The following is a 20885-nucleotide window of genomic DNA, read 5'->3' on the forward strand; positions in this document are numbered from 1 at the left end:
CAAAGGCCTTACAGAAGTCCAGACAGATGACAACCTGTTGGATGGACCAAACAGGTCACTGCCAGACACACTATTATCTAAGCACACTTACAGACATGTTTCTTCATCCGCCTTTCAGTGTCTCACATTCTGAATAGATATTTTAAATCCTGAACTCCTGAGAAACAGAATAGAAAGCAGGTGGCAAGAAACCTAATTATTCTCCTCTGGCTTTTGTGTGGATTTATAAAACATCTGTGTCTGTTCCACGGGCAGCCATCCAAAGTGCTCTAGAGGAGCCAGCTTGATTCACCAAGGGTTCTGCCTCTGTGCCTCTGCAGAAGCACACATGGTGTAGTTGGACACTGCTCTTACTCATCTGAATTAACACACCTTGTTCCGTACAGCATGCAGTCCTTTCTCTTGGACATGCTACCAGTTATCTACAAGGTTTTTTGTGAGATAGACATATAAATCACAAGAACCCACATCTTTTAAACTATAAAATGCTTACCTAAGTGGTTAACACTGTTAAACAACTATGCACTTCATGGGAACAATAGCCTTAGAATGCTCTCTAAATATAAATAAATTTCAATGCTGTTTTTTATTAGAGGAAAAATTTCTTTGAAATAGTTTATACATAAAGAACTTGCAAAACAGTTCAGGGCAGATTTTGGCAAATTTCTTCCAATGTAAATCACTTGAAGCCTTACAATTCTTACAAAACAATTCTTTATCTTGCACTTAATGTAAGCTGCCCACGTGTAAAGTTAAAAAAAAATCTTAGAATCCAACCCATTTTTATACCTGCTTTTTCGTTTTTCCAGCTTGAAAGCATGCAATAACTGCCTAAGGCCAAACTTTGATTATGAGCCACCTACAAATCAGACATCCATAAGGGTTTGTAAATTATCGTTGAGATCGTGTCTAAAACCAAATTTCTGTAAGAAAGCTCATTTTAAACTATATCTCAGTAGGCACATACTACATAACCAAAACCAATATAATATTTCCTTGGGAAATTCTTCAATCATTTTCTAATAGCTTACCAATTTATGAGGTACTAAAGCAACCTACAGTTGCTTTACATGCAGTACATAAATGACACAGGAAAAAACTTCTTAAAAGGTACTGTGGGCATTTCAAACAACCAAGTAAAAAAAGTCTGTAACATCACACAGACTGGCAATGCAGTAAGTAACTACACTAAAAAATAGTTTTACAATCTGTAGCAAGTTGGTGTTCACCACGTTTTTGAGTATTGAATTCTTGATCCTGAACAACCAAGCCAGATTGGTCTTTTTCATTCTCTACCCACCAGCAGTGGGTACAGAATCAGTACTCCAGATAGAGCACTTAAAGTGGTCTATCAGAAGTATTATTGTATCAAAACAGTCACTACTTAAACTTCAAAATCTGACAAGCAAGATGTGGGTAATTGTGGCCTCTGAGAGCTAAGTACGGATCCATATTAATTTGCTCCACAGACAGCCAAAAAAGGCCACATTCTCTTTGTTGACATGTTACTAAAACACTAATGGCTTTTCAATGTCTAAACACGATTACCTTCCTTAGTTTGCACAGAAAGCTTTGTCTGAGGAAGTATTTGTAGCATTGCCTACAGGTTGACTAGGAAGTACTTGAGATAAAATACTGCTTGCAAAAGTCAAACGCAACTACCACAGCTGAAGAAACGGCAGCTTTTTACAGGTGATCAGCACTCACGTAAATACATATACATAAAACAGAAAATCTGAGACAAAAGGTATTTTCTTATCACTGCAATTGCATGTTTAAAGGTCCAAATAACAAAAAATTAATTTTTGAACACAAATATAATAACTCCATGAGTGAAATTTGAGGAGAAAGGTGATGAGGGAAAGCATTCCCATTTGATTTCAGTGGACAATGAGAACAATCCCCAAGCACCATGCGGATACGCAAGCTGAAAACAAACCTACCTACAATCTGGCAAGGATGTAAATAACAAAGGAAGTAACAAAAATGAACAGAAGTTTTCTAGGCTGTTGTTCCTGAACAGAAGCATTCAGTTGCAAACAATCACCACAGTAAGACCATGGTTGATAAAGTAATTAACTCCACTCCCAAACACGCAGAATTTGACATCCTTCCACTACTTTAGGAACTGAGAAGTTTTAACAGTTCTTTTCTAGATCACTGTCACATAAAGGACTATATTGCAAACTGAGAAAATCGAAGGCACAGTTGGAAGAAGGGGTGATGTGGTAGTTTTAATCTAGGCCTTCCTTGGTGACCAGTTTGTAACCAAGGAAGTGGCCACGTTCCCCGTATTCCATACAATTTTTATGTAAATCAGGGTATAAATAAGAAGGGAGGGGGAAGGGGGGACTGCTACTGTGAGTTTGGACATTTGACAGGGAGCCAAGTCTGAACCATCACAGATAATTAAAGCAGACACTGTAACTTTTGAGACACTGTTAGGAACCAGATTGGGAACAGATCCGGGTAGATATAATCCTTCATGGCTTTTGTGGTCGTAGCTAGAGGAAGAAATGGTGACTTGGTTATATTTAACTCTCAAAAGCTCCCAGATCTATTTACCATGCAGTTTCACTAACAGATGTACCAGCACTAAGTAAGGACATGGTGTGTGGGCTGCCAAAACTACTACCACCACCCCCATAAAAACTGGCCAGAGGCTGCAGCTGATCTGTGCCATAATTAGTCTCCCTACTTTTCTAATCATGATAAAACAAAAGTCTTCTATTCATTTTAAAGACCAGCACCCTACAGGCAACATTTTATCTCCCTCAGTACAAATGTTTTTCTCTTCAACTAAGAGCACTCTTGAAATTCATCAGGCACAACAGAAGTCAAGTGGACAGCATAACAAAATCAAGAGCTAAAGCTCTGTTCCAGCACACTTATAAGTTCAAGGTCAACCCTGAATTCATCAATACCTTGATATTGGCTTTGATAGTGATATACTGGGGACACTTTGTTCGGCTTTCCTATTGACTTGCCTGGGACAGGTGGAAATTCTGTAGTTTAAGGACTGAATTGACTAGAGATTTCTACATGAGACTGAAAAGCAGACATTCCCAGCAGCATACAGGGGGTAACATCAGCAACTGCCTTACCCACTATTTTGCCATATTTCATGAGAAGTGGAATGCAAGGAAGGAACGAACAAATTTTAGGGGACAATAGTTCCTGACATATATCAAACAGCAGGATTTTAAGGTGTGGCAAAGCCCAGCCAGACTCCCCTCCTTCCAAAGTAAGCTGGTATAGAGAAGAAAGCATAACAAGAGAACTGTAGCCTGGTCCCAGTTCAAGATAACACAGCAAATCACAGGTCTTCAGATCAGTTTTCCTTCAGTAAAATGGGGAATAATATTTTATATTAAATTGTTGAAGACTACAGATGCCCTGCTATATTAGATATATTATATGGGGGATCACTGATTCCTCCTTCACCCCCAAGTCTAAATAAGGCTATTTCACATGGAAAAGGACTGCAAACCTCTCAGACAGCCATCTGCTATAGAGATTCAAGAAAGGGGCCCACGTACAAAGCAGGGTTGGAGTGGAGATGGAATGTTGTTTATTTGATGCTTGAACTCCGCAGAAAGGGAAATTTACCTTTATTATTAAATTAATAACACAATCCCATTATTTTGGTACATTGTTTGACACTGTAATTCTTTTCCTTTGTCAGTTAGACTTCTTGTTGTTATAACAGCAGCAACAACAAAATCCGTGTCAGGATGCCAAAACTACAGCTGTCAAGAAAATCAGTCTCAAAACACCAATTGCAGAGAACAAGAAATTAACCCCGAGATGACTGTAGCAGTCAACTGCAAAGTAAGGATTTACAATGGAGTCCCCCACACCTCTTACCTCAAGCATAGGGCGGGCACTGTCATGGATGGAAAGAATGTGCGTAATGTTATTCTTACTCAATTGCTCTACATCTCGGGCATCTGTGACAGAGGGAAAAAAAAAAGATAAACTTTTTAATCCCTTGAAATAGCCCACTCCCCTTTCCATTGTGCATGTTGAAAAGCCACTTATCATCGGTACATTTCTTTGTGAAGCTTCATAAAGTATGGTAAAACCTCAAATGCAGATATTCTAGAACATCATAATCAGAGTGGGTAATGGGAAGACACATTTCTAACTCCAAAACAAATTACATACTATATAAAGAACAAACTAAAGTGACACAGGAATGTGTTCTTAAGTAAGAAGTTTCATGTATTTTGCATCTGAAATATAAGTTTATGCATGTCTGCATGCAGGTGATGGCCATCTGAACACACAGTCAGAGTTGTACAAAAAATACTTTACCTCTTCTCTACCCACAAATCCCCCTTCAGGAGATGCATTTTCACTTGGGAGACAGACCTTGTGATATCCAGGTCTGAGAAGGGAGGCCAAACATACTCCTTGAATTATTAACAGACAACCCAAAACGATAACAACATTGTTACTTCCTGTGGACCAGTAGGGAAAAATGTGCATTTAGCCAATACATACCATAATTTAGAGTCTAAAGAGAGATCGAGATGATAAAGATATCAAACATATGAAAAAGCAAAATGCTACAGCAAGGAAGTGCAGTTGTGAAAAGGTGTTTCCTAGACCTGTAACCAAGGGGTTTCAAACATTCAAAACTGGAAAGAAAACTGGGGCGACTGAAAAGTTGATGCTAGATATTGCGAAAGCACAGGCTTGTTTCTATGAGAAAAAAAAGACTGTCATCAGTGAGCAACTTTCCCCATACTAAACTATCAGCATGCCAGAAAATTACCTGAAAGAACCACCAGAACAGGTAAAAGTTAGCGTGTGTCCATTACTTTTGAGCCTTTTGCTTGAGAATGGCACAGCACATCATGGCAATTACAGCAGTGGTTTTGTGATGCGAACACCTGCCTTCGAAATCTGCCCATACAATCTGTTCACACTAGCCTGGTTGCACACAAAAAAAGAGCACTGACCACAAAAGTTTCAGACTGGTTCTCTCTAGGTATAAAAATAACAATAGCATCACCTGTACATTCTTTATGTACGTGCAAGAGTTCAATTAGTGTCTCTTGTGTCATCTTATCCACCTACTATAAAGTTTCAATGCCTTTTCTACATCACAAAGAGGAACTGGACATTTAATTATACTGCCACATAGGCAAGATCCACGTGAGCACAGTAACAGGCAATAAAATTTAAACCTAATCCTAATGAAAGCTTTTCTACAGCTAAAAAATTGGAGAGTGAAAACTTAATTCATTTAACTAACTACTGGTCAAGCATGCATGATCAACACAGATATCTAACCCTTCAGGAGAAAATTAGCACAAATTCTGTCTGAAACAGAACTAATGTCTAGTTGCACAGAACAATTAAAATTTCCTAAAAATCTTGGGGCAAACATTTCAAAGAAGAAATGCTAATGTTTGCCAGGAGAGGTCTTCTAATTTACTTGACCCTTGAATTTTTTTAACAGTTTATAGGACAGTCTTAATTCTTTAGGGAACAACTAAGCAGGCAAGGATTTGGAAGCCCATGAACCAGCCCAAGTGTCCCCAAAAATCACTGCTTTCTGTTTTACAAAGACTAAGAACAGATTTCAGAGCCTGCCGGCTGGAACTCATGAAACTAATGTATACCTAGCACAATGAGACCCCAATCTCTAATTATCAATATGACCTACATGGTAAGAAATGGCTTGCCACACAAGGCAAACTTCTTTCAAAGAAGGTATGACCCAAATTAAACATTGACTGCTTTGAATCAGTCTGAAAGGCCTAATGGACACACTACAACCCAAAATGACTGAAATATCTTACTTCTTCAGTTAACCAAGACTTAGGCTAAGGGAATTTCAGCAAATCAAAACTATACAGTGAGATTTCAGATATTCCTATAAACAAGCTGGAAATGACCATCCCAGACATACATCCCAGGGTAACCAGCAGGTCCTCAATATATTTAGGAAACAACTATTCAAATCAATAAAGTAGAGAAGAAAAAGCTTCCCAGCCAATGACTGTATTATCTGGATGCTAAATTTCAAACAGTTTACAAAGGGGAAATTCCCCAGCACCTGCCATCTCTACAGATACTATAGATAAAGCTATTTAAACAGTAGTACAAATAAGATATCCTGTCACTCACGGTCTCATACCATAAATAACAAAAAAAAAAAAAAAAAAAAAAAAAAAAAAAAAAAAAAAAAAAAAAAAAAAAGGGGGGGGGAGTTTTGTAAAGAACCACCAAAAGCCAAAAGAACGACCATCACCACAGCAATTCTAACTTCTTTACTGAAGCATAGTGCTGTACAAACACATGCAGGCTCACATTTTGAAATCACAGTGTGCAACACCCTATCTTCAAACTTTAAGATCAAACCTACCTATCAGAGCTCATCTTGTGTGTCCTCTAAAGGGTCCCTCAAATGTGGTATTACTCTTCACAGCAAGTTACCTAATATTCTGTTTCATACATCAAAATGCTTCTCAGCTGATGCGGACTTCAGAGTAAAGCCTTCTGGAAGATCACTCCTCACACAAAAGGACACAATTCACACTGGGGAAGTCTTCTCTCCCTCCCACATTTAGCCTGTTTTCCCTCAGTTTGACTCTATGACTCCTAGTTCAACCTCTACTCATATGCAGAGAGCTGCAAACATTTAACTGTAAAAGTAATGCCAAAGTCATCAATATAGGACCAGGGGGCTGTCAGAATTTGTTTCCCTGCATCTCTGGGAAGCCTTATGGTGTGGCCGGGGAGCAAATCACCTAGTGCACTGTGCTTCCATCCCCCATAAGCCAAAGGGAGACAATACTGCTCCAACAACTCCATTTATGACAAATCAATGACTGAAGGACTCCAATACTAGGGCAGTGAAGGTCTCAAATGTACCTACAAACCTTTTCTCTTACTTTAGTATTTTAGTGCCTCCATAGAGATGCAAGGTAAGGGATAAAAATTTCTCCTTTTGTAGAGTTAGATGGAAAGATACAGCTGTGGATTCTTTTCCACCTCTACTGCTAACAACAAAATACAGTAGCATGCTGCCAGGAATAGAGAGGGGGAAAAGCATTACAGTGATATGGGCCTGATCTGCAACACTTGACTGTAACTCACTTGTGAATTTAGAAGTTTAAATATATCCACAAAATAAGTGAGTTTAGTTTCAGTTTATTTTCATGTTGTCACCCCTCTTTCCATTAACCAGCTATTCCAAACTAAAGACATCCTCCCTTCTTCCTTCTCCAAAGCCCACATTTCTGACTTTGTTAGTCTGAAAAGACAGACATACTCCTATAACATGGCAAGCTAGTATTAAGTTTTCAGTATAAAATTTTAGGTTAACTATAGAAAACCGAGATAAGTCCTTAGAGAAGGCAAGTCAGCCCATTATGTACAACGATAGTAAGTCTTAATCTGCAGATGTATAGAGACTACAATTTCATCATCACCAGATGTTGTAGTTTGTTTTTTTAATCAAGCAACTTTATTTTCCATTTTGGAGAGAACTAGAGATGGACACCTAAAGAAAAACCTTTCCCATCAGGAGAGCTTTGTTCCCTGTCCAGTTATCTGCACTTACAGAGACACACATAGAAACTAAGTACATGAACAAAAGATCCATGTCTCCTTTCTCCCCTTCACACTATGTTCTAGTACATATTCTGACCCACCCTCTCAGAAGGACTTTTTTGGGGAATGAGAAAGGTGGGAAAATTAGTTCAGTACTCTGCTTAATCAGAGCACCTGTAAATTGTCTTCCTTCAATAGATGAACCTGAAAAAAGGAATGATGTCTTCACCCTCTCCTGTTTTCAGTACCTGAAATAAAACCTTAGAAAATGGAACTTTAAAACCAACATTAAGCAGATGATAACAGGAATTAATTGAATCTAAAAACACAGCAGAAACACTTGGTGGACACTGCCAGATTTTTATACACTTAGTAATGGGAAGGGCAAAAACTTTCCCAAGACTCTCCAGATCATCTACAGCAACACTGGACTCTTTAAGGGGAATTAAACCTCTTATTGTGGCTTTCCCCTTCAAATTAAAAAGCCCCCAAATATTCCATTGGAAAAACCTTGAATGATTACAAGTAAGGCAGGACACAAGCTCTTTAATATTCCAAGTAGAAACACTCTTGCATTCTGGTTCTTGCTACTGTTACACCTTTTGGTTTGGAAACAAACTGAGCACCCATTTAGAATCTATTATCAGAAGAAATGGATTTTTTTTTTTCCATTTGTGCAGGGAAACAGGCTGTCCTGTTGATCCCTTAAGGAACAAAGCACCCATTTTCATCATATGCACAGGTGACTTTCAAGAGAACTCGGGTTGCCAGTGCAGAAGACACGTGCACATGCAGTACCTCAGTAAATTCTTTGTCACTTGAGGCATTTCATTTGTAAGGTACAAATGAAACAAATCAAATTTTCCCCAAAACTAGAGGTGGGAAGAAGAGTTAACTGCCTCTTTCTCTTCCCTGATTTTTCTCTCTTAGCACCCCACCCTCCCATTTGCAAAAAAATAACGCCACTTTCACAGAAGAAGCCCAAGAGCTCTGCTTCCTTTTGGGCTTACAGACCAGACTCAGTATTTTGTATGGACACCTATGGTTCTTCTTGATTTTTTTCTGCCCTCTAGCTGTGCAATCTTAAATACACCCTCTCAGGAGCATATCACAATTTGAATGTGCTACTGATGAGCTTGTAAGATAAAAAACACTTGAACATATGCCAAGATCTGTGCTTTTTCAGGAAAGTTTTTCAGATACATACTCAAGTCCTGTGGACTAGAGGGATTTCAAGAGATATGTCAGTGCTCTCCATAATCAGGACTGCACTAACTTTCTACCCAAAAGATCCTTAAGTGGTTATTAAAGCCCCTCTCATTCTATGTGCTTAAAGGTTTGCACAGCAGCAAATGAAACAGAAGCAGCAAGCTCAGTTCCCATTTCTGCCACAGTTTCATTTCACTAGTTTTTCTTGAGCCTCAGTTTATCTCCCAGTCAACTGCAGAAGAGTTCACACTGCTCTGTCATAGATGGTTTTTACATTGATTAGGCCTAAAAGAAGAACTATTTTTGAATATTGTATAATAATTCCCCAATCAGAATAGCTGACTGCCTTCTCCAGACAACAGCTCTCCAGAATTACAGTGTTTAGCATCCCTAACACCATGCTTTCTCTCAGCAGGAAGGCAGCCATCTGAAACAACTGCGCCTTTTCCCAGTCTGTCAGTATCTCCAGAGGTCTCTGAAGCAGCAGGGAGACAAGAGCGTGTGTAGAATGGTATTTTGATATAGCTCTGGAAACTGTTGCCTGACAAGGGTAGTTGAGGAGCCACTGGGGAAACGCTATCCTCCAGAGGGCACATCAGAGCGATTTAGACATTCCTCTGACTCAGCTTCTGGAGAAGCTCCCTCCTCTCTACCCCCTGTTCAGGGACCCAGATGATGCTATGAAGCCTCAGCCCTGTGTCCAGGTGAGATGCACAATGCCAGGGAATCAGTGTTTCCTCCGCTTACGGACAAGATGCAACTTTATTCAATTCAAGCTACTAAGAAGAAGCTGAAAAAATGGGAGACTAATCAAAAGTACATTACAGGAAATAATGTTGTAAACCCACGTCTTTATATGCATCAAGTCATTTCAGCTGCCCAAATCAGGACATTCTGGCCAGACCCAACTGTATATGCTGCCGAGTTTTTCTCAGCAGTCTCAAAACTCAGCAGCTGCTTTTTGAAAAAGTACCACAAATCAGAACATGCTCCAAGACCACAGTAATCAAACTCTGCCAGAAAAATTCACTGGTAATAAACCAACAGCCTGTTCCTAAATGGGATGATTTCACTGCACAGAGAGCTTGTTGCAACTGCTACTAAGCAGTGAGGCAGGGGGGTGTTGAGGGGCAGGGGATGCAGAAAAAAGTAAGAACTGTAAAAGTATGTTTTTATATTAATGAAGGACAGCAACACCTCTCTTCTCTCTTCCTCTCCAGGTACAATAGCTTATCTGAGATTGAAACAGATGCTTGTGATGGTAGAATGTAATGATTAAACGCAATATGAGCAAAGGTTATAGCAGTAAGTAAACAAACTTTCTGTTTGTGTTTTTTAATCAGTTTAAAAAAACAGATCCTACAACACAAACACGGAGAGTAAAGCCAGCTCCTCTTTTACTCACTCTTATGGAGGCAGCCAAAACATTTCACCCTCTGCTTTTTTTTCAGCTAGGCTCCCAGAAACACTGCCCACTCACACCACCTTCATGTGCACGCCTGTGCTCTCTGCACAGGAGTGACCTGACGTGCCATTTAGGGATCGTTCCCATGGCCCAAAGCTGAGCAGCCAGGGCAGCACAGGCAAGAGGGTCACGGACCCTGGCACTGGCAGAGATGCTGACTCACTCCACAACCTTGGCCAACTCCCTTCCACTGAAAACAGAACCGCACCAGCAAACAGATGTTTCACTCCCCAAGGCAGACTGTCAAGGGCTTACCAGCAGGATGGCCACAGTGAAAGAGACAGATTGAGTGCCACGTTACCACAGTCCATCCTGGCCACCTTGCCAGACTGCTCGAAACCTAAAGGACTCCACTACCAAACATCCTCCCAATTCCACTCCTCTCTTAAATTACTTCAGAAAAAGAAAACAAAAAGAGGAAGCAACATGGCTGTGACCAAGTTAGTTAATTTTGTCATCAGCCCATGCAGTAGCCCATCCAAAGTGTTTTCAAAACTATCATCTTCACCTTATTTTCCTTTTTTTCCTACTTTCTTTTATCTCCTTTTATTATCTACTTCCACCAATATGAAATTACTTCCGTCCTCTCATTTTTCTTACCACAGCATGATTAACTCCCTCACATGCTAGCCGTTGTACTTGTGCCTGTGATGTGGCAAAAGGCAGCTTTTAACTTCACATGTACCTCTGGGCTGCCTCCCAAGGTGATTGGCTCCACTTCCCAAGGGGCAGCAAGCATTGGACCCACAACGTGGAACAGCAGATCCAGTGGTATGTAAATCAGGCAAAAACCACTGAACTCACAGGTTTCGGGATGGGGGGCAAGGAAGGAAGGGTAGGCATGCGGCAGAGAGAATGGATTGAGCATTATCTAAATCCAATGCAGATGTTGCCAGCCCTAACAGACTGCTTGTGGTGTTATGCAAACCAGGAAGGATAAGATATCGCAGTAGCCCCTACAAGCCCTGCTCTATTTTACCCAAGCATAGAAAACTGTACATGCACAACTGGTTTACTTCTGAGCAGGGAGTGTCAGCTGGAACTGCTGCTAACAGAATGCTTTGAGAACAGGCCATTTATTTGGATGTCTACATAAGGTTTCCTGTTTTCTAAATATGACTTGTTTTCTGTACACAGAAAATAAACCTCATGCAAAAAGGAAAAAAAATCCAAAGAAACTTACAGCTGCAACATGGACAGTACAAGTATCAGTGGTCAGACTGCAAACAGCAGACCTGTCAGTCTCACAGTGATAACAGAACTCTTTAGCAGTTGTTATAAATAACCAAAATAATGAAAGCAATGAGCATGAGGCATAGTAAGCCTTTACTTATAAGGAGGGCTTGAAATAAGCCTTACAAAGAATCTGCCTGGATCACAGGCTTGTCTGCCAAGCACAAGAATCATTTAAGGCAGTCTAGTGTTTAGGAATTCCAGCTGAAGCATGCTCCAAGGAGATGGCATTCATTCTTCTTTTCTCAAACTACTTGTAGCACAGCACACGGATGAGAGAGCAGATGACTTCTTCTTCAGATGTTACCAGGTGAATTCAGAAATGAAGAAAGATGGGGTTAAAAAGCTACAGAGATGCCAGAGAATTCCAAGGGCCTGTGAAACAATACCTTAAGATCCCTGGTTAAATAAACCTAGAGATAATGATAAAACTAATCTTACCTTTAAAGTTGCCAATGAACAAGCCAGGGAGAATCTGTGAGAAAGAAATATAGTATCAAATATAGATATCTTGTGGTAAGACAATTTGACAAAGTTCAATTTGCATACAGGATGGAACATACTACTTTACCAGAGTATTGTCAAATGCAATCTAAAACATTTTGACAACATTTCATGCCTCTTTGCAACCTTCTCAAACTAAACAACTCTAGGCAAACCATGCTTTGACACAGTTTGTTGGCAGCCAAGGTTGTTAATCGTGGGGACTCTCACATAATGGAGGCTCTCCAAGGATAGGAGATGTGGCTTACAAATATGAAGTGGGCCTCGCAAAACACACTTCCCCCTGCCCCCTCAGCAGGGTAAGAGCTACCCTCATGGAACTAATGATGAAACTTCACACACCAAAGGTGATTTGCCTAAAGTTGCTACGGAAACTGGACAAAGCCCTGCAAAATGACATCCTTCAAGGCTTTCGAAGTGCAAAGCATTGCAGGTCAGGGTTGCAGCACTGTAGGGCTCTTAGAGGAAATCACTGCAAACAACGATTTGTGTGATCGCATATAAAGGAAACTCCTGAAAGTCCATGACTTGCGTGTTTCTCTTCCAGATCTACCCCTCACCCCAACGCTCCCAGAAGCCTGCACAGGTCTCAATTACAGGACATTCTTTAACTTGGGAGTCTCAAGGTCTGCCCAAGGACCAGCCTGTGCAGTTTGAGGACACGAGCACATACACAGAGGCAGATGACACCACAGTGCTACACACCTCCCACCCTCTTGTAACCCTCCTAACTTGGGAACAGCAGTAAGGACCTCAAAAAAAAACATAAACACACACCCTGAACGCACATTTTCTGGCCAAGAATTTTGCTATCTGCCACCTGAAGCCTCTGACCCACACACCGTTTGAAGAGACCAGAACTATGGTGATGAAACTACTCGATCCATTTTTCTTCAGTGCATGCTGAGCATACCACCAGTACAGATATGTCAGTGCTGACTTCCTAAACCCTTAGCAACACCCAAGTGTCACCACAACAGCAGCAACAGTCTCTCAGATGCAGCTATTTAAAGGGAAAACTCCACCCATTTTGCTCGATCCAGCAGCCGCGAAGTTCCGAAAGCCATGAAGGACTTTTCATCAGGGATTATCACTGCAGCCTCTGTTTCACTGCAGCCTTCCTGCTGGAAGGCAAACCAGCCCACCATGCAAAGGTTAGCAGGCCAGCAGAAGAGCCTGCAAAATAGCTTCTGGTCTGCTTTTGCTGCAGGACTTTGGTCCGATAAAAGCATCATCGTGTTTGCTGTTATTTATCTCACTCTGCAGAAAAGAGAAAGGCTGCAGCACTTCTCGTACTCCCTGTAGCTTCAGTTTGTGGAAACATTCCTCCCTCTAGGTTTTGCTGGGTGATCTCTCTCTGCCTACTGTGTCACATCAGCTCTAAACACAGGGCTCAATTCTCTCCCGATGGTTTCTCAAGGACCGTGGATGGAGCTTGATGCTTGTAGACCCTTGCTTGCAAATTAAGGGCTGATTGACAACACTACCTGGTGAAGAACATGGTTCTTTAGTTTGGTACAAATAGGCACCCGTATGTTTTGCAAAGATAAGCTCAGGAAGCTTTCTCCCCTTTCCTTATCTCTTCATTTGTAGAAATTCAACGTTCTTACAAAAAACAGCAAAAATCCCCAGGGCAGTTTCCAGTGTCAGCAGATCAAGTAGGGAAAAGAACCTTTACAACATCCTGTCATCCCTTCCCACAATGCACAAGACTCATGGTTTCAAGGGACAGCTCAATAATTTAAGTACATTTGATGACTCTGCTAGAAGTGCAGCTCCAAGGCCACCATCCCAGACCAGGAAATAGAAGCCTGTAGCTGCTCCAGAGAGGACAGTACAGAAGAGTCATTGCAAAAGAGGCCAAATTCCACACACAAAATCATGTTTTAAAGCCAAAGGGAGTCAAGTTATGCATGAATTTCACCAATCAGATCACCAATTTCAGTGTAACAAATAAAAAAAATTGGAAAAACCCTTGCTGATATTTTTAAACAGTTGTCTGGTATTTCCCATCTGCAGCATAAATCTCCAATCACACCCCCACTACTGTAGACTATAGCATTTTAGACTCTAGGACATTATTTCTGCATCAAATGTGCACTCTCAAGAGACGATAAAAGCTTAATTTCCAGTCACAGTCATTAAACTTAGACATTAGAAATTAAAGGTACCGAGAAACACCAGGGGGTTGCAGAAATGAGGTTTCTTGTTGGCAAAGGAGGAAAAATCCAGAAATCTGCATTTGTGCATCATGAAGCAACACTGTATGCTAGATAGGAAATTAGGACACCCTGCAACCCAGGACAGATGTTACCCCTGTTGTCCTAGTCATTCTAGAAGCAAGAAACATTACTATGGGTGAAAGCTACCTGGAAAGAAGTGAATCTTCGTGTCATGCTGACTAATACTTCAGCATTCAACTATGGCTGGGAACTTTCAGCTGTGTCATCTCACACTGCCTTCAGTAACTGCAACTCTGGGCTGTGCAAAATGAAGGCCGATGGCTGCTAGGGGCGTGTGAGAGAGAACGGGTGGGAGTCAGAAGAGTAGAAAAATAAGGTGGTTGTTTTTGTGAACTTTTTTCAACCACTGCTTTATGAATAAAAACAGTAGCCTCTTTACATCACCCGAAACATTAAGAAAATTACCACAGACCAAAAAAACAGATGCAGAAGAATGCACAAGCAAAGGACAAGGGACATCAATGCCTGTCCTCCTTTGCGCCTTGCATGTGAGAGCAGCTCACATCCTCCACCTTGCATGAGGCAGAGCCCTGCAATAGACAATGGTTGCTCCAGTTGTTGATGCTTCTCATCAGTCCTCTCTGACAATACACCCTTCAGGAAAATGGCTTAAAGGGATGCTTCACTGCTGTTTCCTATACAGACAAATGCTCGTAGCAAAGCATCTAACTCCTTGCTGCTTCTACGTGCGTTAATACTGATGAACTTCCAGAGAAGTTCACGGGGCTTTCTCAGTGATGGCCAGGCTCTGTTATAAGGAAAAGACAAGCCTACCTTTGTCCAGGACTACAGGAGAGTGGCACGCATCAGGGAGGGATATTTGGTGCTGACGTGAGCTGGCATAGCTTCTCTGACTTCCATAAAAGTGGTTACATCAGCTCTACGTAGCCACACTGGTTTAAATTTCTCATAAATCCACTCCTACAATAAACAGGGCTTATCTGCCCTCGTTGTAGAGATAGCACTCAAACCTTCTGAAGGGTTTACATGAATAACCAGCAGTTAACTGTAACAGGAATGAACAACAACTAAAACCCAGGCAAAACTCTTCACTAAGCATATCCTGTTCACAGATATGAAATCTTGTCACCATCTCAGCTGCTAGACTTCAGCTCCAGGAAAATGTCTTCGTAGTTTTTCAACCACAGACTTCAACTTGAACTCTGAATACAAGACAATAAGCATGAAGACAAATCAGGCCATCCAGACAATTTCCTAAGTCAGACCCCATTAATCATTCTGATTTAACATATGTAAGAAAAAATAGGTAAAGTACTAAAAATAAATAGTAGCCAAGTCAATGCACATTCACTAGCCAATTCTTCTTCTCTGAGCAGAATAAGAAGGGTATGTGTAAACAAATGTTTTCAATTTAATCTGGGAAAAGTCAGAAGGCTTGGGTGGGCTTAAGGGAAAAAACACTAGACGGGCTAATTTTACAGAGAAAACTAGCAACAAAAGACAAACACCACCTAAAAAGAATGTCAGACTTCCAGCCCTTGGTCAGCCCTAATGGCCACATATTCAGGTGAGACTGCTATTTGCTTTGAAATATATCAGTATCAGGAGACAGAAAAATAAGGAGGGGACCATGCCACTGAGAAAGGCTCAGCATCCAAAAGCAGCCACACAGGCTGTAGCAGTCTCTGGAGCTCTTCCTTACCACACCCATTACAGGTCACCATTAATCCTCTTCCCTTGGCATCAGTACAAAGAGATTCCTTAAATGAAGTAATCCACCATTGAATAAGCTGATTATTTTCTCCTACCATCCGTTTATAGCTAAACCACAAAAAAACCCATTTGAGTTGGAAACTAAGGCAATTTGTATTGACTGACTAAGCTGAGTTAAGCAAATATCCCCCAACATCTATGCTAACGACTCCATGCCTCCCCTTGCCCCTCCAGCATTTGCTGACTCATGAGATCAAAACGAACAGATGATCCAGGGGCATATTCTCAAGGTGGCAAGTAGCAAACACACATGCAAGACCCCTGCAAAAACAAACCCTTATTGCCAGTACCCAACATGGTTACAGCCTTCTTAAAGGAGCCAGCTCCCCCCCAGATGGTGAATGTCTCATCCTCTTGGATGCAGTCATCAGAAAAAGGAGAAAAATCCAAGTAGTATTATGCTTCTCCTGAAAGCTCTGGTTGGTACATGCCAGGGCAACATTAAGCAGAATTAAAATGACTAAATTGGCCAGTCACAGATTGCCAATTCCTACCCACATGGTACCACAGCAAGACCTAATGCAGTTTCCCATATCCTGTCCCTCCAAATGTTTTGATAATTTCAAACGTTCACAGAAAAATACTAAAACATACCAGAAGCCTAAAAGGAGTCTTTCTAGCTGTGTTTCTTCTGCGGTCACTCCTAGAAGGTGACTGCAACAAGTGGCTACATATCACAGTATTATACACAGACTTCAAAGCAAAAATGGAGAGAAGGACCAAGGGAGGTTCTACCTCCTACACACTAAATTGACTCCTCACCAGCCAGATCTTTCCGCTGCCTAAAGTTTCTATTTCAATGTCTCTACCTACAGCATGAAAAGGCTTCACCTTCCAGATGACATACTAAGCACTCTGGACGTTGAACAATCTGTGTTCCAGGGGCAAGGATGTCTGACCGGGACAACATGTGAGCAGCTATTTCTAGCTGTTCTCCTCTGCTCTGCCGTAGGCCACGCACACAGCAAAGCTACTCCCAAAGCACTCAAAGCAGGATGTAAGACAGAAGAGATGACTCAACTCCTGTTCCTCATAGTAAGCTATATATAAAAGCCTAGTTACCACCACACTTTCAAACCTGGGTTTAAAGCAGAGGTGGAGATATTGAGAAAAATCACGGTTGTCCCTTGATAACAACCATGACATGCCAGGGGAATCGGGCACACAGTAAGCCCCCACTGCCAAAAGGCCAACACCCTCCGCAAAACAGATTCATCTTCCTTCCTCGCCGCGATCTCCACCGGGGCCGCGCGCCTTCCTGTCCCACCGGCACCGGGCCCAGCCCTCCGGCGACAGCCCCGTATCCACGGGCTGCTCCGCGCCCTGGGAGCGGAGCGAGCGATAGCCAAGCCACAAGGCTGAGCCCCGCACTCGCTGACAGCCCGAAGCACCGGGTCCTGCGGCGGGTCGGGGGGTGCGGGCTGTGCCCCAGGCTGCCCCCAGGGCGGGAGGACGCACAGGGGACACTGAAGCTCGGCACCGGGGTGGGGGCATTGCGGCCGCCAGAACCGCTGGGAACTCCCTCGGCCCGGGGAGGGGAAGCCCGGGTGCGCATCACCGAAACCAGGGCCCCCCTCCCGCCCACCTTGAGGTCGAGGAGGAGGAGGAGGCGCGCCCCGAGGGAGCGGCGCGGCCGCGCTCCCCGTCCCTCCGCCCTCGCCCCGTAGCGGGGGACCCCCGAAGTCGAAGGGGAAAAAAGCCTCAGCTGCCCTGGTCTTTGTTCCGGGCGCGGCTCCCCGCCGCGCAGGGGCGAGACAAAGGCGGGGGCGCCGCGGCATCCCGCCCGCCCCGAGGCGGGGAGGGACCGCCACCCCGGGCACCGCCGCGCCGGGCCCCAGCACATGCACTCGCGCACGGCCACCACCACCGCGTTACCTTGTTCATCCCATTCCCCATGGCTTAAGCGACCCGCGCGCCAGCACCGCGGGAGAAGCCGTCGGCTGCTGCTGCCGGCGGCGGGTCGGCGTGCATGGGACAGTGCTTGCCAGGGAGGCGGGGGGAAGGGGGGGATGATGACTGGGGACGAGCTAATTGCTAATTAAGGGCGGCCGCTGCTCGCCGCTGTCGGACGGGGTGAGGCGCATCCCTCCCGCCCTGGCCGCAGCTGTGTCCCTCCTGGATGCCGGGTGGCTGGGGGCGGGCTTCCGCTCGGCTGCCCCCGGGAGCGGGGCGAGTCCCGGGCCCGCACCGCCAGGAACCACCTCCCGCCACCGCCCCCGCGCGCTGGCACTGCCCCCGCGGGCCGCCCTGGGGCTTGTAGTCCGCGCCGCCGCGCCGCCCGCCCGCCTCGCGCCCCGCAGAACTACATGTCCCAGCGGCCCCCACGCCGCCGCCGACCTGCCCCACCTGCCGCGGCCCGCGGCGGCCGGCGGGCGTTCCGGGAGCGCTGGATGAGCGGTGGATGAGCGCCGGCCGCGGTGGGGCGGGCATCGGTGTCGGCATCAGCATCGGCCGCGGCAGCGGGTCCTGCGGGAGGCTCCCCGGCATGGACTGCCCGCCGCCGGTGGGCCCAGGGAGGGCAAGGCTGCGGCGCGGGCAGGTGCTGCCCGCCCGCCTCTGCCATTCCGAACCCTGTGGTTTTTCGTCCTCGAACGGGCCCTGGCAGGACGCACCCTGGCCTTGGACGCGAGGGCTGCTTGTCACAGCCTCCCGCTTGCCAGCCTGTGCCGCTCTGGCGTGGCGGTGCCCACGCGTCGGGCGGAGGAGGGATGCAGGATGCTCGGGCTGTGCCGGGAGCAGAGCCTCGCTCAGCGGCCTGCGTCCTGGCGTGGCACGCTGCAGCAGTGTTCTGCCCTGTCATCCCAACCATACTGCAGCCAGACAGGGACACACAGGACATTCGTGCCGTAACTGAGGCAAACAGAGAGGAAGAAGCAAATAGTTTGAAGCAAACGTAGCAGGATCATACTGGTTGACAGCACTGGAGATTGCCTGGTCCAGCCTTCCTCCTCAAGCAGGGAATGATGCTCGTTTCTGAGCATTGGCAGGCATGGTTTCAAAGCCATCCTTTGCTTCCTAAAACGTGACATGACAGCCACATCCCTCTAGCCACAGGGATGTGTTTTAGGGAGGTGTGGTGATGGGGGATTTGGTGGTTAGTGAAGGAAGTTTTCTCCAAAGAGTTAATGTGATAAGGGATACAGAGAAGGACTTAAGGGATGCAGAGTTCAAATAAGCAGGGACAGGATACTACTACATAAGGTCTCTCCCATTAACCAGCAAAGTAACAGTGCCCAAAAAGCCTGAAATCCTTAGTGGCTCAAATGCAAAACAGAGAAGGATGCTGCTGTGTGACCACCATCAGGTTCCCTGTGCATTTATACATGCGTCACTGTGAGATGCTTATAAAAAGCGATGCCAAGATGTCATTTTTTGGGTGTGCTTGGTAGGACTAGGCAGGTCAGGGGCATCTGCAGCTCAAAATAGGCAGTGGAAGGGTGAAAGATGGAAAACATGGTTAAGTCAACAAGCAGCAAAGCCGAGTATGAAATAATGGGTGGATGAACTCTCCAAAGGATAGATTAGCGGGGGGGGTGGAGGGGGGATTCTACATAGTGATAGTGGTTGCCAGTACAAGCAAACTCTAAGGGAACAATTTCACAACCTCCAGTTGCAGTCAAACATCTGCTGTTGCCAAAGAGGTGGTCACACGTCCTCACACTACCCACACTACCCTCAACAGCACCTCTGTTCCCCTTTGCTTAAGCAATCCTCAATACCTGTCTGACCCAAGACCGAATTTATTCAGAAAACAATCCCTGTAAAAATCTGGGGAGGGACTACTCACTCCCTGTGGGGTCAGACCAGAAACAGGGATCAGGACCAGACAGCTCAGCAGTGGCTTGTCATTGTATTGCCACATCTTTCAAAAACTGGTGCTGTTTCCACAGAAGACAATGACATGCTTGAAAGCTGACAGAGATTAACCCACCAGTTTAACTACCTAGAATGATGGAAAACTCTTACCTTGAAACAGCTACATCATCACCACAGATGCTTAAATTTCAGAAGAACCCTAGGGAAACATTGATTTTGCGCTTAGAGCATTCCTGAACTTTTCCCTCCCTGAGGCTCCACAGAGCTTGTGGGGCTATGTCGTATCATCATCAGTCTCGAAAACCTCTCGAAAGCCTCTCTGTAAGGCCAGGAAGGATAACCACCCGACTTGAAGCACTGCAGTTCTCTCCTCCCTTCCCCCTCCATACTGGTGAAAAGCATAGCAGTGAGCTTTATCACAGATATTGGCTTTAATATTTCATTGGTGAAGCTCTCTAGAATGTAATGTACTTTATCCTCATGCCATACAAAATATGACTGAGGTCCAAAGAGTATGAATCACGGCTTGCCATAATAGCTACTAAACACATTGTATCCCCAAAGTGAAAGTTGTCAGCAATGCTGGCAAGAAGGACAAAAAGCAAATAATATTCCTAATAACTGCAGGGATCTGTGTTGTACTAAGAGATCCATGATAACTGGAAGGCCTTGTGTTCAATATGCTGGAAGTCCTGGCACATCAATTAACTTCCTCATGACTCAGTTCTCCTATCAGTAAACTGCAAGTAACAATATTTCTGGCCTTTCCAAAGACTGCTGAAAAGTAATGTGCATGGGCAATTCATGTGAAATTATTATATTAGGCAATACAAATGGAATATAAGTATATCTAACTTAGTATCTGACATTTTTCTGAATAGGAAGTGTTACACAACCTCATGGGAATTGTGATCCTCTGTTTCAGTTTCAAGTTTTGTTACTCTCTTCAGGATGCCTACTTCAGCCCTGAGTGCTTTCCTATATTAGACTTTTACTGCATGCATGCAACATTTTACAGTGAAAGAGCAAAAATCAGAGTGGAAGAGTGTAACATAACAAGATTAAAAAGCAGTAAGAGAAAATCCACTTATCTCTTAAACACTGTCTATGGT

The 20885-nt window shown here is 44.0% G+C and overlaps 1 protein-coding gene across 1 annotated transcript in view; it reads right to left on the reverse strand.

Moving 5' to 3' along the window:
• Window positions 1–18123, reverse strand: part of DUSP22 (dual specificity phosphatase 22) — a 44403-nt gene extending 26280 nt beyond the window's left edge. The window contains exons 1-3 of the mRNA XM_027881670.1: window positions 17833–18123; window positions 11918–11951; window positions 3868–3950 (exon numbers count right to left, since the gene is read on the reverse strand). Of these exons, the coding sequence (XP_027737471.1) occupies window positions 3868–3950; window positions 11918–11951; window positions 17833–17853 (138 nt within the window). The 5' untranslated portion in view covers window positions 17854–18123. The remainder of the gene's footprint in view (window positions 1–3867; window positions 3951–11917; window positions 11952–17832) is intronic.
• Between the last annotated feature and the right edge of the window lie 2762 nt (window positions 18124–20885).

Source organism: Empidonax traillii, unplaced genomic scaffold (genome assembly GCF_003031625.1).
Source record: "Empidonax traillii isolate 1590-97213 ecotype Southwest subspecies unplaced genomic scaffold, ASM303162v1 scaffold92:size1159251, whole genome shotgun sequence".
Classification (NCBI taxonomy): Eukaryota; Metazoa; Chordata; class Aves; order Passeriformes; family Tyrannidae; genus Empidonax; species Empidonax traillii.